The 16,793-nt window shown below is 42.1% G+C and overlaps 1 protein-coding gene across 1 annotated transcript in view; it reads left to right on the forward strand.

The window, feature by feature from the left end:
• Positions 1 to 16,793, forward strand: part of ITGA9 (integrin subunit alpha 9) — a 362,863-nt gene that overhangs the window by 292,665 nt on the left and 53,405 nt on the right. The window contains exon 23 of the mRNA XM_061127757.1: positions 3,029 to 3,136. Coding sequence (XP_060983740.1) covers positions 3,029 to 3,136 — 108 coding nt within the window. The remainder of the gene's footprint in view (positions 1 to 3,028; positions 3,137 to 16,793) is intronic.

The raw sequence follows: 16,793 nt of genomic DNA on the forward strand, positions 1-16,793 counted from the left end.
GTGTTAGTCGTTCAGTTGTGTCCAACTCTTTGCGACCCCATGGACTGTAGCCTCTTTCCGTGGAATTCTCCAGACAAGAATACTGGAGTGGGTTGCCATTCCCTTCTCCAGGAGATCGTCCTGACCCAGGGATCAAAGCCATTTCTCCTTCATTGCAGGCAGATTCTTTACTGTCTGAACCATCAGGGAAGCGTTATTCTGGCAAATCTCTCCTGAAAAAAGGCACGAGACTTTCCATATAAAGAGATTTTTTTTCTGGGTCTTTTCAAAGCTAATATTGAACAAGCTATGTCATTGTTTAAAGATTCTGCTGCAAGTGCTGATGGGAGAAAGGCAGAGACACAGGTCTTAGAATTGGTTTCAAAGTTTCATCAGAGTTTTTTTCTTCACAGACATAAAAATTTATTGACCATCAATAGTTGTTTTTTTTTTAATCAAATCAATGATTTCCCTCATTTGAAAAATAATGGTGAAAAATAATGCAGATGTTACACAGGAACGTTTGCAGAGAGTCAAATATTAAGACATTTGTTTAAAATATGGTAATATAAGCTCTCCATCTGTCTGGTTCTGGTGGATGAACTAATGCAAAACAAAATGAACTTCTTTTTCCTCACTCATACTTTAATTGGGATTTCCCAGACAGGTCAATAGGTTTTCCCTTCAATTCTGTACTCTCACGTTTCACTTCAAATTAGCGATTTCCATTGTGGTTGGATAGTCCTTCCTTTTCTTGTGCCTTAGGGTTGTTGTTATGGGTGAATTGTGTTCTTTTTGAATCAAGAGTTGGCAGCAACTACTCATCCACTCGATGGCTTTTTGTGTCTGTTTTCTGAAGCAAAACCCACTATTGAAAAGAAAAAAAAAAAAAACCCAAAAAACAAAGACAAGTTTTCTAGGGAAGAGCTGGATCGAGTTAGAGCCTTATATATTCTGCCAAGTGTAAAGATCTGCTGACTTGTCTAACCCATCGCTGGGCTCTGCCCTGCTCACCTCAACTTCGGAGATGCCCTGAAATCTCTCTCTAGTCCCCAGGCCACTCCTCTCTTTTGCCCCTACCCATCTTTTTAAAAATAAACTAACATCTCTATCGAGTTACCACTTACATACCATAGAGTTCACTTGTTTAAAGTGTACAATGCAATGACTTTCCCCACAATTCTGTGTTCATACAGAATTGTGCAACTTTCACCCTAATCTAATTTTAGAACCTTTTTTCACCCATTTCACCCATGGAAAGAAACTCCATACCCATTAGCAGTCATTCCTTATATTAGTCTTCTGTTGCTGCTATAACAAATTACTACAGGCTTTGTGCCAAATTTATTTTATCTTACAGTTTTGCAGACAGAAGTCTGCAAGGGTTTCACTGGTCTATAAAAGCAAGGTGTCAGCAGGGCTGTGTTCCTTTCTGGGGAATAATCTGTTTCTCTCTTCTGTGATGATTCTCCTCCTTCTGGAGGCTGCCGCATTCTTCGACTCACGGCCCCCTTCATCTTCAAAGCCAGCAATGAGTGGTTGCATCTTTTTGACAGTACATTTCCCTAATTCTGACTCTGTCTCCCACTTCCCTGTATAAGGACCCTTGTCATTACATTGCATCCACCTGGATAATCCAAGATCATCTCTTGATTTTAAAGTCAGCTTCTTAGCAACCTGAAATCCCCCTGGCCATGTAATATAACATACAATTTCCACGGATTAGGACAGGGACATCTTTGGGAAGCCATTCTTCCTCCTGCCACACTCCTCATTCCTCCTACGCCCCAGCCCTAGCAACCACTAATCTACTGTCTGTCTTTATACATCTGCCCATCTTTTTTACTCTTCTTCATCTTCTGCTTCTCCCTTGAGTTTCATGTCAGTCTCTGCTCCATCTCCTTTCTCTTACGCGTCTTTTAGTGGCTGCCATCTTTCCTCTCACTTCTCAGGAGATGGGCTGCTGGAGACAAATAATGGGGAGGACTATGTGGGGGATGAAAGCGGTAAATATTATAGGACCAAGTACTGGGACAGAAAAGATGTGCACAGCTGTCATCCAACAGTATTAGCAAGTGGTAAGATGAAAGTTATGGAGAAACCAAATCAGCTAGATAGTGTAGTGAAAATCTCCTTTCTGTAAGTTAGATCATTTGGTTTGGGGATAACCCACTTTGTCTTTGAGAGTCTCAGTTACCTCTAACTGTGAAAGGAACGGAGTTGGACCAGGTCAGTGGTTCTCAAAGTATGTTTTCTGGGCCAGCAACATCAGCGTCTCCTGAGAACTTTTTAAAAAAAAACAAAACAAAACAATATTTATTTGGCTGTAAAGGGTCTCAGTTGTGGCAAGCTCTTCGACCTTCACTGTGGCAGGCAAACTCTTAGTTGCTGCATGCGGGATCCAGTTCCTTGACCAGGGATTGAACCCTGAGAACTTTAGAAAGGCAAGTCCAGGACCTCCCTGGCCGTCCAGTGGTTAGGACTCTGAGCTTCCAGCTGCCAGGGGCCCAGGTTTGATCCCTGATTGGGGAACTTAGATCCCGCATGCCATGTGGCGTGGCCAAAATAAAAAAGATATTCAAACCCTTCAGCCCCCACCCCGCCCTAACCAGACCTACCACTGCAGAAACTCTGGATGTGACCTTGCTACAGTCTAGGTTTTAAGAAGACCAGTTAATTATTCTGATATGTGTTAAAAGTTTGAGAACTACTAATCTAGATTATTTCTAAACTCCCACCCATGTTAACAGTCTACGAGTAAATTTCCAGGTCAAAATAAGTATAATTGTTAGCAGCAAAAGATAAGAAAATGCTAATAGGGGGAATAAGGTAACTTGAAAGTTTGTGGGTTTTTAATGCACATTAGAAAGATTTCTATGTCATTGAAATCTCCCATCATTTGGTATTTCGCTTCAAGTCATGACCTTCTAGATCCTAAATCCTAGTATCTCTGTGTATCATTTCAAAGGATTTTAGAATATATAATGTAGACATGAAATGAAGATCTCAATTTCTATTAAAACATGCCGTGTGTGTCTCACACCCACAGGTCTATAACACTGGGCCAAGCACCCTTCCTGGGTCATCTGTCAGCATCTCCTTCCCCAATCGACTGTCACCTGGTGGAGCAGAGATGTTTCACGTGCAGGAGATGGTGGTGAGTTCTCATTCGTTTTCACGCTTGCTTTGAGACTTAAGCCAGCCCAATCACATTTTGTGTTCCACCCAAGAGCCCAGAAAGGTTAACTCATTCTAACCTATGGAAACATACCTGGAAAAGCTGGGAAACCTGCAATTTCTGAACTTCAACATTGAGACAGTTTGGTTCATACCATGAGAAAACCTCTTTGGGGATCGCCAAGGGATATTTATGAACCTGACTTCTGGGATGGACTTTGCCAGCTCCTAGAGCCTCCATAGTTGTTTTCAGTCTTGTATGTATCTGAATGTGTGTTTCTAAGGGGCAGATTCACCAGCACTCATAAAGATTCTCATAGGGCCACTGATGCCTGGAGGGTGAAGGATTCATACATAAGACATAAGTATAGGTGGAAACTCAAGTTCATATGCAGAATATGCTATTCTGCTTGATCCCAAGTCAACTGTAGATGATTTTTGTCTCAACAATGATCATTCCTCCCAACTCCTTGGCTTCTAGGACATCACATTTGCTTCTCATTGGCTTTCTCCTCATCTTCCCAGTTCCTACAGGGCCCAAGGGCCTTTTTTCCCCCTACACTCAGTCTCATAAATCTCCCCAACACTCATGGTTTTATATTCAGTCTGTGCTGATGACACTAATTGTTTTTCTCCAGCCCACGTATCTCCCACGAATCCCAGACTTTGATAGTTAGCTACCTTCAGGCCATCCCTACCTGGATGCCTAACAGGAATCTGTCTTAACCAAAACTGAACTCCCAATGGTACCCCTCCAAACCTGCTTCCCTCCATGACCTTCTGCATCTCAGCAAATGGCTGCTCAATCCTTCCAGTGGCATGGGTCACCCTTAATACCTTTTCCCACGCTTCACATCTGAGCCATCAATAAACCTGATGTTTCTACCTTCCCCCCAAATCAGAATGTTAGTTTTTGACCCCTCTACCATCAACACCCTGGTCCAAGGCACTGTCATCTGTCATCTGGTTTATTACAGTGGCCTCTTCACTTAGGTCACTTCTCCTGTCCTACCCCCCTGCTGTCTGTTTCTGCCCCAGCAGCAGAGCTGGGCTTCCAAAATGTAAGTCAGGTCATGTCACTCCTCTGCTCAAAACCCTCTGATAGCTCACCTGTGCCCCGAATTCTTCCAGCACCTCAGCCAGCTTCACAGCCTGTCTCTTGCCCCTCTCTGACCTCTCCCCCTCTTTCTCCTCTCTCTATCCCAGTCATCCTGCCTCCATGCTGGTCCTAGAGCATAGAAGACACTCTCCCACCTCCTGAATTTTGCACGGTTCTTCCGCTACCCAGCACACCCTTCCCCAGAGAGTCACATGACCTCTGCCCTCACCTCCTTCTGGTATTTGCTCAAATATCATATCCTCAGAGAGGCCCTCCCTGACCAACCTGTGTCCCAGAACCTCTTATCCACCATTCCACCACCACCTTCATCACCAGCTGGCACACCATATATTTCCATATTTGACCAGTTTATCTTTCTCCTGGCCCCCACAGTATAAGGACAGGACTTCTATCTGCTTGCTACTCTTATCTCTAGGGACTCCGATACACAATACTTAGAGTATAATATGTGTTCAGTAAATAATTTGGTATTTGTGGACTGAAAAAAAGTTCATGCTATAAAACATCATTTACTCTTTCCACATGAATTCAGGAAAAGTTTCATGCTGATAAAAAATCACCTCAGTGCTCCTAAGAGTCTGGAGTGGCTGGACAAGAGGGTGACCCCTCATGGGAAGGAGGGTACGTGATGCTCAGGAGAGTCACTGCCCAAGGAGAGGGCATGTGGTCCACATTGAGGGCGTTGTTGAATCATTGCTCTTACATGGGGATGTGAGGGACAGCTAGCCAGACAGATGGATGGTCTCTCCATGGATAGCTTGAAAATGGGGGCAGCAAGGCCCATGGCATGTGACACATCTGAGCTCACAGGAGGCTCCAAAAGCATGACGTGATAGAGATGATGGTTTCCCGCATTGCCGTCCTCTTGGATCACATGGGCTGAAACCCTGGACCACAGGAAATATTGAATGCAGAATAGGTGCCCCTCCTGGCTTGCCTGCTCAGCCATCACCACCCCTCACAGTTTTTCACTCCTGCTCCGTGAAGTGCCCGTGCCTTGGAGCACTGCTGAAATAGTGGAAGAAGAGCCCCCAGTGTCTTGCACCTACTGCAACCACGGTTTGAACTTAGCATGAGGTTCCCATTGCCCACGTGCTCCCATCTGCTCCCTGACATGCTGTTTACCTCACCAGCCACTCCACCTTTTCCCCATGTCTGGGGGATGCTCTCCTCACAGAGCATGTGCTATGAGCTGTCCACATGAACATCAGTAAAGTGGTAGAGAAGATTGCTCCCTCGTGGGCAAAATTATTTATTGACAGAAACAGGAGATGTAATTCACTGTGATTCTGAAAGTATCTCAGAACCAAGGACACACCCTTTTCTCTCTCTCTCTTTTTTTTTTTTTTTTAAAGAATTTTCCCTCTTTTGAATTTATTTATTTATTATGTTTGTCTGTACTGGGTCTTCATTGCTGCATGGGCTTTTCTTTAGTTGTGGTGATGGAGGCTACTCTCTGATTGCACGTGCAGGCTTCTCACTGTGGTGACTTCTCTTGTTGCAGAGCATGGACTCTAGGGCACGGGCTTCAGTGCCTGTGACTCCAGGCTCTAGGGCACAGGCTCAGTAGATGTGGCACTTGGGTTTCGTTGCACCACGGCATGTGGAATCTTCCTGGATCAGAGATTGAACCCTTATCTCCTGTATTGGCAGGCAGATTCTTTACCACTGAGCCACCAGGGAAGCCCCATTTTTCTCTTTACTAATCATCTGACCAAGCAAGAGCTACTCCAATTTGGAACGCATTTATAAAGAGCTGGCTTGGCAGAAAGGCATGAGAAGTGGTTTCTCTGAAGATTTGTAGAACTGCCCGACCGATCATCCCGCTGAATGAGCTCTCAAAAAACCCAAGTCCTGTGAGCTCCCTGCATTCCGTTCTCTGAGTTCTCAGAAGTAGACCCTTTCAATTTTCAAAACCGTACTGAGAATTTTCAAAAGTATGTAACAGAATTCTCAAGGACAGCCAAGCCATTGGTTGGATACATCAGCCTGTGTTCAGAGGCCCACGGTGTTTGTGTGGTGTGGAAAATCAGGCTCGCCTGCAGATCTCACTAAGCAAGTAGTGAAGCCCTGTGTTCGCATGGATAGTCATTACTGGAGACCAGTGTGATGATGAGAGTAGAAAATGTAAAAGCTGGTGCATGATGGATGCACTGATGAGGCAGGAGTCCCAGGTACCGTTTCAGAGGCCATTGCGCGGCAGATTTTCTGCTATAAAGCCTAAAGGGCCGAGAACAAGGGCATCCTGCAGCTCGGCCAGCTTCCCAGCCTTGGCCCCGCCCATGCTCAGCAGGGCCCAGAATGAGCCCACTGGAATAGGTGCGGTTCACACAGCTTATGACGCCCTCCACTCTGGCCCTGCAGGACTTCGGATAGAACAGGCTTCTCATTCTGGGAATTTGGGTGGCTTGGTACAGGTCAGACTCACTCCTGTTAGGAGAAACCAGTTTCTCCTAATGTTCTCCAAGAAGTACCCCTACAGTCTGGGGGCATCCCCTCCAGAACCCACCCTCAGCCACCAGCATTCCCTAGCCTTGGACAGGCCCCTGGGCAGCCAGGAGCCAGTTACCTCTTCAGCCAACTGAAGCCCAGGGACAGACAGCTGGCATTGAGGGAGGGTGTATCTGCCAAACCTCCCCACACTGCAGGGGACCCTCAGATTGTTTCTCTCCCTTCAGCAGCACCCTTGGTATCCACCTTCCTGCTGAGGGTGGGCATGCTGGCTGACCCCACAGGCCTGGGCTATCACCCCACCTGTGCCCCTGTCTGGGACACAGTTTTCCTTTTTCAGAATTGTATTTACTTATTTTATTTTTGGCTGTGCTGTGTCTTTGTTGCATTCACTTTTCTCTAGTTGTGGTGAGCAGGGGCTACTCTTCCTTGTGGTGCATGGGTGTCTCATTTCAGTGGCTTCTCTTGTTTGCAGACATGGGCTCTAGGGTGCAGGGCTGCAGTATCTGTGGCTCCTGGGCTCTAGAGCATGGGCTCAGTAGTTGTGATGCTCGGGCTTTGTTGCTCCATGGCATGTGGGATCTTCCCGGATCAGGGATCGAACCCTTGTCTCCTTCTTTGGTGGGTAGATTCTTTACCGGCCTAGGACACAGGTTTCTAACTGTTGGTTCAGAATTCATTTAGAAGTGTCTGGGGTTTCTAGACAGGACAGACCTGCCTCTAGGTTTCACCACAGAGTCTTTTGTTCTCCCAGAGGATTCTTGAGGTCCAGCTGCCTGTGAATGGAGAATGGCTTTTGGAGAATGCTTGTTTGGGAAAGATTTATATAAAGATCCCAGTGAAGTGGGACCCCTTCATACTGGGTGGGACCCACCCAAGCCATGGTCCCTGATCTTCTTTCCTTGGAGCAAGTGTCCCGAGCCCCTCCACCCTGCTTGCATTTTATTTAGAAACTGCCTTGGTGGTGGTCTGAGGAATGACTCGGCATTTCCACTGCCTCCACCCACTGGGGTTGTGCCAAGTCCTGTGGGGATCCTGACTCCCCACACCACAGCCAAAACACAGGCAGGGCAGTGTGACCATGGAGACCATCAGGAGTCCAAGTGGGAAGGACCATGAAAATGATAGAGTGAGAAAGGGGAAGAAGGATGGTCCATCTAAACTAAAAATCATGGCAAGTGCTGAATCATTCTTGATGTATCCTGCAAACACTGGCAAAGAAAGCACCCATGATGTGCCAGGCTCTGATAAGAGGAATAAATCACACAAGACAGGTAGAAATGCAGTCTAGCAGGAGACAGATCTATGAAATACAGTTGCAGCGCCATGTACCAAATGCGGTCATGGAGGCATGGCCAGACCCAGGAATGTACAGAGCCCACCATGGAGAGGGGATGGGACACGCTTCAGAAAGCAGGCTTTTGGAGTCAGGGCTTAAGGGATGTGTAGGTGCTCACCAGGAGAGCATGCGGGGACAAGAACACTACAGACAGAGGGAGTGGTCAGTGTGTGAAGGAGTACGGTGGGGGTGGTACCCGGTTCTCCATTCTCTCTGCCCACCTCTCATGTGCATGTGTGCTAAGTCGCTTCAGTCATGTCCAACTCTTTGAAACGCTATGGACCGCAGCCCACCAGGCTCCTCTGTCTGTGGGATTCTCCAGGCAAGAACAATGGAGTGGGTTGCTGTGCCCTCCTGCAGGGGATCTTCCTGACTCAGGGATCGAACTTGAGTCTCTTACGGCTCCTGCACTGGTAGGCAGGCCCTTTACCACTAGCGCCACCTGAGAAGCCCACGCACCTCTTATACGTATACCCGAAGGTTACCGCTCTCTACGTCTTCTAGGGGCATACGGCAGATGGCCGTCTTGGCACCGTGATAGTGAGTACTAAACCCTGTCATTTCCTGTGACAGCTGGCGAGGTTCTAAGGTGCATCACTCCTTCTAGGGTGCATCGTGTGTGTGTGCTTGTGTGCCCACACCTTCGTTTCTGTGGCCTAGGATTGGGGAAGGCCAGGCCCCCTGCCACTAGAGGCTGTCTAACCACATGCTGTGGATATTGCCCGCAAATGACTGGGCTGCTGCAGGGGGCAGTGGTTTCTGTGGGCCCGACTGCCCATGTGAGGCAAGCCACAAGCAGTCACTCCTGCAAGTAGGTTCCCATTTAGACTGAGGATGCAGCTTCTCTCACACAGCTAGATGGGAACTGGCCTGGAAAATGTAACGACCTCACCTAGTTGTGGGCCTGCTGCAGAGATGAGCCTTTTAGCAGAGCCCCTGAGTACAGGCCTAAGACAGGACCAAGGTAGCACATGTGCCGCAAGCTTTATGGCTCATGAAGGCAAGACCATTTGACCTTGAGTGGAATCCTGCTCCAAAGTTAAATTTATTCACATGGGATGAAGGTTCAAGGGAAAAGATAGGAGGTTGTCTCAGGACTCAAACATCAAGTTGTTGAAGTTGAAAACCTGTCTATGAGCAACTTTATAACCCTGGAGGAGAAGGCTTTGGCATTTGGCTCTTAATATGAAAGAAGAAAAATGTCATAAATGATGGCTTGCAGAGTGCAAAGGTGGAACTTTATTCCAGGTAAAAGCCCTGGGTCTTTCAAAGAACTCTGATATTAGTCTAGAAGAAACATGAAATAAATGCCATGCCTTTCTTTCTTCCTTCTGAAAAGGTTTATCTCTTTGGCCTGTTCTGTCCATGCTGTTGGGCAGTGATTCTAAAGAACTGATCTGATTTCCAGGAAGTAAAATAGTGTATGAATGAGGGATAATTTTCCAAGAAGACATATCAATAACTTTGCCATAAGGTACCATTAGGATATTGATATAAATAGAGTGTTAATACCAATATCCATTAGAACATCCAGGTGGGTGGCAAGACTTTTATCTTAGTAAATTATAACCACCCTTCCAATGCATGTACACCAGACAAGGCTGCCCATGATCAAATTTTTGCCAAAATGAGTTGGTTAATACCAGAACTTTAATTATTTTGTGATGAGGATATCCATATCCCTCTGAAGAAAAGATACACCTGATATATCAGTGACCGTGCAATAGCTTAAATTTAGAAATGGAGGACTGAATTGTTTTCCCCCAGGATGATCTGAGGAAAATATATCTGCTTAATGAAAGTGGTTTGAGACCATCAAATCTATAAAATTTAATCAGAGGCTGAAGAGTAAAAAAAATTTCTCCTGAATAACTGATGAAAGATGAACTCAACTTACTGCTGCCCCAAGGCTTTAGTAGTCTTTTTATGTGCTGTTAAATTTAATCCACACAGCAGCTCCATAAGATAAGGTCATTATCCCAAGTTAAGGAACCAAGATTCAAAGATGTGCCTAACATTGCACAGCTAGTAAGTAACAGAGCTGGATTTGTAGCCAGGTCTGTCTGACTTCAGACCTCATGTGCTTCCCCCTGTACTATTCTTCACCCGTCCTGGGAGTACTGCCCACTACCCAGTCACCACAGGCAGACTTAATCAACAGAGAAGACAGAAGATGAGCAGACCACCAAGAATCACCCAGTTAATGAGCAGCATATATGCAGACGACACCACCTTTATGGCAGAAAGCAAAGAACTAAAGAGCCTCTTGATGAAAATGAAAGAGGAGAGTGAGAAAGCTGGCTTAAAACTTAACATTCAGAAAACTGAGATCATGGCATCCAGTCCCATCACTTCATGGCAAATAGATGGGGAAACAATGGAAACAGTGGCTGACTTTATTTTTCTGGGCTCCAAAATGACTGCAGATGGTGACTGCAGCCATGAAATTAAAAGATGCTTGCTCCTTGGAAGAAAAACTTTGACCAATCTAGACAGCATATTTAAAAGCAGAGACATTACTTTGCCAATGAAGGTCCGTTTAGTCAAGGCTATGGTTTTTCCAGTGGTCATGTATGGATATGAGAGTTGGACTATAAAGAAAGCTGAGGGCCAAACAATTGATGCTTTTGAACTGTGGTGTTGGAGAAGACTCTTGAGAGTCCCTTGGACTGCAAGGAGATCCAACCAGTCCATCCTAAAGGAAATCAGTCCTGAATATTCATTGGAAGGACTGATGCTGAAGCTGAAACTCCAGCTGAAACTCTGGCCACCTGATGCGAAGAACTGACTCATTGGTAAAGACTCGGATGCTGGGAGAGATTGAAGGTGGGAGGAGAAGGGGATAACAGAGGATGAGATGGCTGGATGGCATCACTGGCTCAATGGACGTGAGTTTGAGCAAGCTCCAAACGTCAGTAATGGACAGGGAAGCCCAGCATGCTGCTGTCCATGGTTTTGCAAAGAGTTGGACATGAAACCAACTCTCAGTGACTGAATTGAAATGAACAGAATGAGCAGCATTCCCCCAGGACAGTGAGCGAGCCACCAACTGCTCTCAAAAAAAGAACTACCACCAGAAGGTGTATTAACCAGGCAAACAGAATAAGATTTTACAATGAGCAAGATTGATGCCTTCAGAGAGATACAAAAGACAGTATTCCCATGAAATAGAATTAGTTAGAGTTTTGTAAATTTAAAATTTTGACCATTCAAATAAAACCCTTAGTATATGAGCTGTGTAGTAGAATGGATATAAAAGAATAAAGTAGTGGATCGGAAACTTGAATGATTTCAAGAATGTAGTGCGAAAGGACCGAAAAAATGCCAGTTAAGCTTTGTAAACTATCTAGTATGAAGATCCAAATGCTGTCAATATGAGAGTTAGGAGGCTGGAAGGATGGAAGTGAAAACAAGCAAAGAAAGTTTGTGTACCGGTTAGCTCAAGACTTTGAGAAAAATAAAGCTTAAATGTGCAAAAAAAAACGTTTTATCTTTTTTAAAATCAGTTTATTTATTTTAACTGGAGGCTAATTACTTTACCATATTGTGGTGGTTTTTGCCATACATTGACATGAATAATTGTACTGGCAACTTAGAAGAATAAAACCAATGTGGGACATCCAAACCACTAAAAAATAAGACGCATTTAAAAGGAAAGAATTCATGAATAAGAAGGCAAAGGAAAAAAGTTTATATGTTTATACATACATACATACATACATACATACATATATATATATATGTATATATATATATATGAGATGGCAAGAATAAATCCAAACATATCAATAATCAGAATAACTGAGAATGAATTAAATGCCCTAGTGAAATTCAGAGACTCCTAGATTGGTATTTTTTAAACCCAAGCATAAGTTACTTATAAGAGACACACTTTTTAAAATGACTATGAGGCATCCAAAAAAAGATAAGGCAAATACTAACAAAAAGAAAGCAAATATAACAATATTAATAGCTAACAAAATAGAATTGAAGCAAAAACAATATTAAATGGCAAAAAAAAATGTATTTTAGAATGATTAAAAATATAGCCCAATGAGAATTTGTAATTTAAGTGAATTTTTACATAACCAGTCACACAGCTATAGAACACATGTAGAGTTTTGTTTCTCCTGATAGAAAAACAAGGAGAAATTTACACATTCACAGTTACTTCAGGAAAATTTATTACAGTTTCCTCAAAAAATCATGTATTTGACTAATGCAGCTAACAATTGTGATCTCTTAGAGAGAGAAAGACCAAGACAAAATGAGTCATAATGTCTGGGTTTCATTAGTACTTGCTTGCTTACCAGCTTTTGGTAACATTGAGGAAGTCCCCTAAATTCTCCAAGCTTATTTTCCTCCTCTGTGAATAGGCTATCTACCTCACATGATAAAGGTGGGACAAGTTAACGTATTTGGAGCAATTAGTAGAGTTCCTAGTACATAAATAAGGGAATGCATGTCTTTTCAAACATATGTGAACATTCACAAATTACCCATGTATTACACCACAAAAGCAAATCCGAATAGAATTTCTAAAGTCAAAGTAATACAAGCCACATACTCAGACCACAATGCAATAAACTTGGAAGGTAACCACAAAAGTTTAGCCAAGCAGCCAACCAAAAACAGAACTACTTGGGAGTTTTTAAACACCATCCTAATTAACTTTTTAGATAAAAAAAGAAATTGTAGAGGAAGGGATAAACAAATTAGAAATGAAAGACAGTGGAAGCTTGTTCATATCAAAACTCATGGATGTAGACAAAACCCACACAGAAGAAAATGTTACTACTTACATGTAGAAAACAGAAAAGACTGAAAATAAATGACCTAAATTGATAACAAGAGCTCAAAAAAGGACAATAAAATGTTTTCATTCCTAAGCAAGAAAAATGAAGATACTGTTGAAGATAAAGTGAAAGTCATGAAATGGCAGGGGGAGTATCGTACATCAGTAAAACTGAAAGCTGGGGATTCTTTTGTCAAATAAAATAGACAAACCTACAGCAAATTCGATCAAGAAAGGAAAAAGAGTAATAATGCCAAAAAACAACCAACCCTAGAAATGATAAAATAACTACAGTCACATGAAGAAGATTTTTAAATTATTCACAATATAATTTCCACACATGTAAAAAGTCTAAAAGGTAAATTTTAGACTTTACCTTTGAGGTAAATTTTAATTTTACCTATGACGTAAAATAATATAGCTAGACCAATTACCTTAGAAGAAATGGGAAAGTAGTATATAGATGTTAAATTTTAACGTTGTACACCTGAAACTTGTATAATTAAAGAAAAATGAAACATAGCTGAAGACCTGTGCCCTAAAAAATCACCAGACCCAGATAGCTACATAAGTAAGTTCTACCAAGCCTTCAAGGAACAGGTAATTTCTATGTTATATAAGCTGTTCCAGAAAGTAGAAGATGAAGGAACAGCCTGTTCTAAAAAACTAATATAACCCTGATTCAGAAACCAGAAATGAAGAATGGGCACTCACACAGAAAAGGAAACCACAAGCCAAACTCACTTTGAAAACAGATACAAAAATTCTAAATAAATGTTTCCGAATCAATTCCCTTTAGAAGAATATATCCTGAATAAAGTAGGATATAACCCAGGAACGCTAGGTTGATTCTCCATAATGAAACTGATGAGCATTATTCACTCTTAATAGTAAAGGGATTAAAGGTGATACAACCAGCTGCTTATCTTGATGAGGGCTTCTAAAAAGTCAAAAATTAAATACATCATCCACTTGTGAGGTTTTTTTTTTTTTTTTTTTTTTAATTTCCAGCAAGGCAAGCCTGGAAGGGAACCTCCTCTACTTGACTAAGGTCCCCTATCAGAGCCTACAGAACACTTCAGCCTGATGCTGGAGCATTAGGAGCCCTGCCACCTAAGCACGGAGTGGAGGCATGAGTTCCTCCTCTTGTCTCTCCAGTTTAGTCATGTTGAGGTCATAACAATAAAAAGAAATGAATAACCTTTACTGTCAGGAAAGAAAACACAGTATCCCTACTGCAAACAATATTATTGTTTCCCTAGGAAATCCAAGATAATCAACTGAATTTGAGGCTTTGTGAATGCACAAAGGAAAAGCTTGGGCACGCTTATAAACTGCCTAACCTTTGAAGGCATTCCCTAAGCCACACACAAGTCCATCGGCTAAGGGTGGAGATCTAGGTATTTATGTAAAACATCTGACCAGTCATTGACTGACCACTAAGCTGTGTTGATCCAGGACAACCTCTAGGAAACCAGGCTTAAAAGTAAAAACAAGTGTAAAAAAAATTAGCAGAGGCATCCGAGGCTACACACTTCATGAGAAACAAGCTCCACAACATTAGTCCAGGCAAGCCACTAAACAAAGAAGAGAAACAAAAAAAGGAGCAGCTGCCACCCCAAAAAAGAGTTGCTGCAATACTTATGCATTAAAATGTTCAGATTTTTTTTAAAAAATTGCAAAACATGCAAAGAAATAGGTCTAGAAAAAGCATTGCACAGGATGGGGAAAGGAATAAATAGAAGCTATCTCTGAGGAGCCCAGATGTTGGACTTAGCAGTCAAGGACTTCAAAGCAGTTCTTATAAATATGTCTAAGGAACTAAAAAACACCATGTTTAAAGAATTAAAGGAAAGTGTGATAACAATGATTCCTCAAATAGAGAATATTAATGAAGAGATGGAGATTATAAAAAAAGAACCAAGTAGAAATTCTGGAAAGTGAAATGAAAAATTACTTGGGGAACTCAGTAGCAGAGCTGAGCCAACAAACTTGAAGATAGATTGGTAGAAACTATTCAGTCTGAAGAACTAACAGAAAAGAGAATACAGTCATCCCTCAGTATCTGTGGGGCATTGATTCCAGGACTCCCCATGGATACCAAATTCCATGGATGTCCAAATCCCCTATATAAAATGGCATAGTATTTGCACAGAGTCTACACACATCCTATTGTTGTTGTTTAGTCACTAAGACCTGTCTGACTCTGAGACCCCATGGACTGTAGCCCACCAGGCTCCTCTCTCCATGGGATTTCCCAGGCAAGAATGCTGGAGTGGGTTGCCATTTCTTCTCCAGGGAATCTTCCTGACTCAAGGATCAAACCCACATCTCCTGCATTGGCAGGTGGATTCTTTACCACTGAGCCACCAGGGAAGCCCATACACATCCTACCATATTCTTTAAATAATCTCTTGGTTATTTATAGTAACTAATAACAATGTAAACAGAATTTTAAATAGTTGCAATTACATTGTAAATACTATATAAATAGTTGTTGGCGTGTGACAAATCCAAGTTTTACTTTTTGGAACTTTCTGGAATTTTTTTCCCAAATGTTTTAAACCTGTGGTTGATTGGATCCATAGATGTGGAACCTGTGGATAAGGAAGGCCAACTGTAGAGAAAAACAAGTAAAGCCTCAAAGACATGTGGGACACCGTAAAGCTTACTGAAATACATATAATTAAAGTTCCAGAGGAGAGGATAGAGAGAAGGGGGAAGAAAAAATATCTGATGAAATAATCATCCCAAACAATAGAAATATTATATATAGACTCCTTCAGAATAAATGATATGAAGAAAATTGTCTATCCACTTGGGAAGAAATTTTAGAAAACTGGTAACTGACTGAAAAAAAAAATAGATGGATTAAAAAGTTATATGTAAAAAAGAAATATCAGTTAAAAGTACTGAATATTTTTATAATCTTTGTATGGGAAAGGTCTTCTTCCTAAGCAAGTTATAAATTCTAAAGCCCATAAGAGAAGATCAGCAAGTTTAAATCTATGAAAATATCAATGTCTTTCATGATCAAAATGCATCATAAACAAAACTAAAAGATATTTGGGAGAATATACTGGCAACATAGTTCACATACAAATAATATGTAAGGACTTACACATATAAAAATGAAAAGGCCCAAAATTATAAAAATGGGGCGAGCAATATGAACAGGAGATTCATAAAAGAAGAAACTTTAATGACAAACATAAAGACATTTAAATGGCAAATAAACATTAACCTCACCAGTAATCAGAGCAATGTAAACTCAAATGAAAGTGAAGTGTTTCCCCCTCCCCCCATTAAACTGGCAAAAATCTAAAAGATTGTTAATATCCACTGTTGGTTAAGATGAGGGAAAATGGGCACTCTCAAGTACTGTTGGTATGAAGGACAATTTGACAGTAACTATCAGAATTAAAAGTACAAATACCAACAATTCCACTTTTCAGACCTTGCTTCAAAGTTCTCACATAATATATTCAGTAGAAGTTTCTAATGTTTTGATAGTAGATGTGAGTCGTCATCATTCCCAGTTTAAATGTAGACTTTTCCTATGTTAGTAAAGTAGACTATAACTTTTTGTTGTTGTTCCGTCACTAACTCGTGTCCAACTCTATGTGACCCCATGGACTGTAGCACTCCAATCTCCGCTGTCTTCCGCTGTCTCTCAAAGTTTGCTCAGATTCATGTCCCCTGAGTCAGTGATACTATCTAACCACCTTATCCTCAGCTGCCCTCTTTTCCTTTTGCCTTCAACCTTTCCCAGCATCAGGGTCTTTTCTGATAAGTTGATTCTTTGCATCAGGTGGCTAAAGTATTGGAGCTTCAGCTTCAGCAACAGTCCTTCCAATAACTTAATAATATTCCCTTAGTATTCTGAGAAGGAACAATTATTTTTAGGCTAAAGAAGTAGTAGTAATATTATT

The sequence above is a fragment of the Dama dama genome, chromosome 24, assembly GCF_033118175.1.
Source record: "Dama dama isolate Ldn47 chromosome 24, ASM3311817v1, whole genome shotgun sequence".
In the NCBI taxonomy this organism is placed as follows: Eukaryota; Metazoa; Chordata; class Mammalia; order Artiodactyla; family Cervidae; genus Dama; species Dama dama.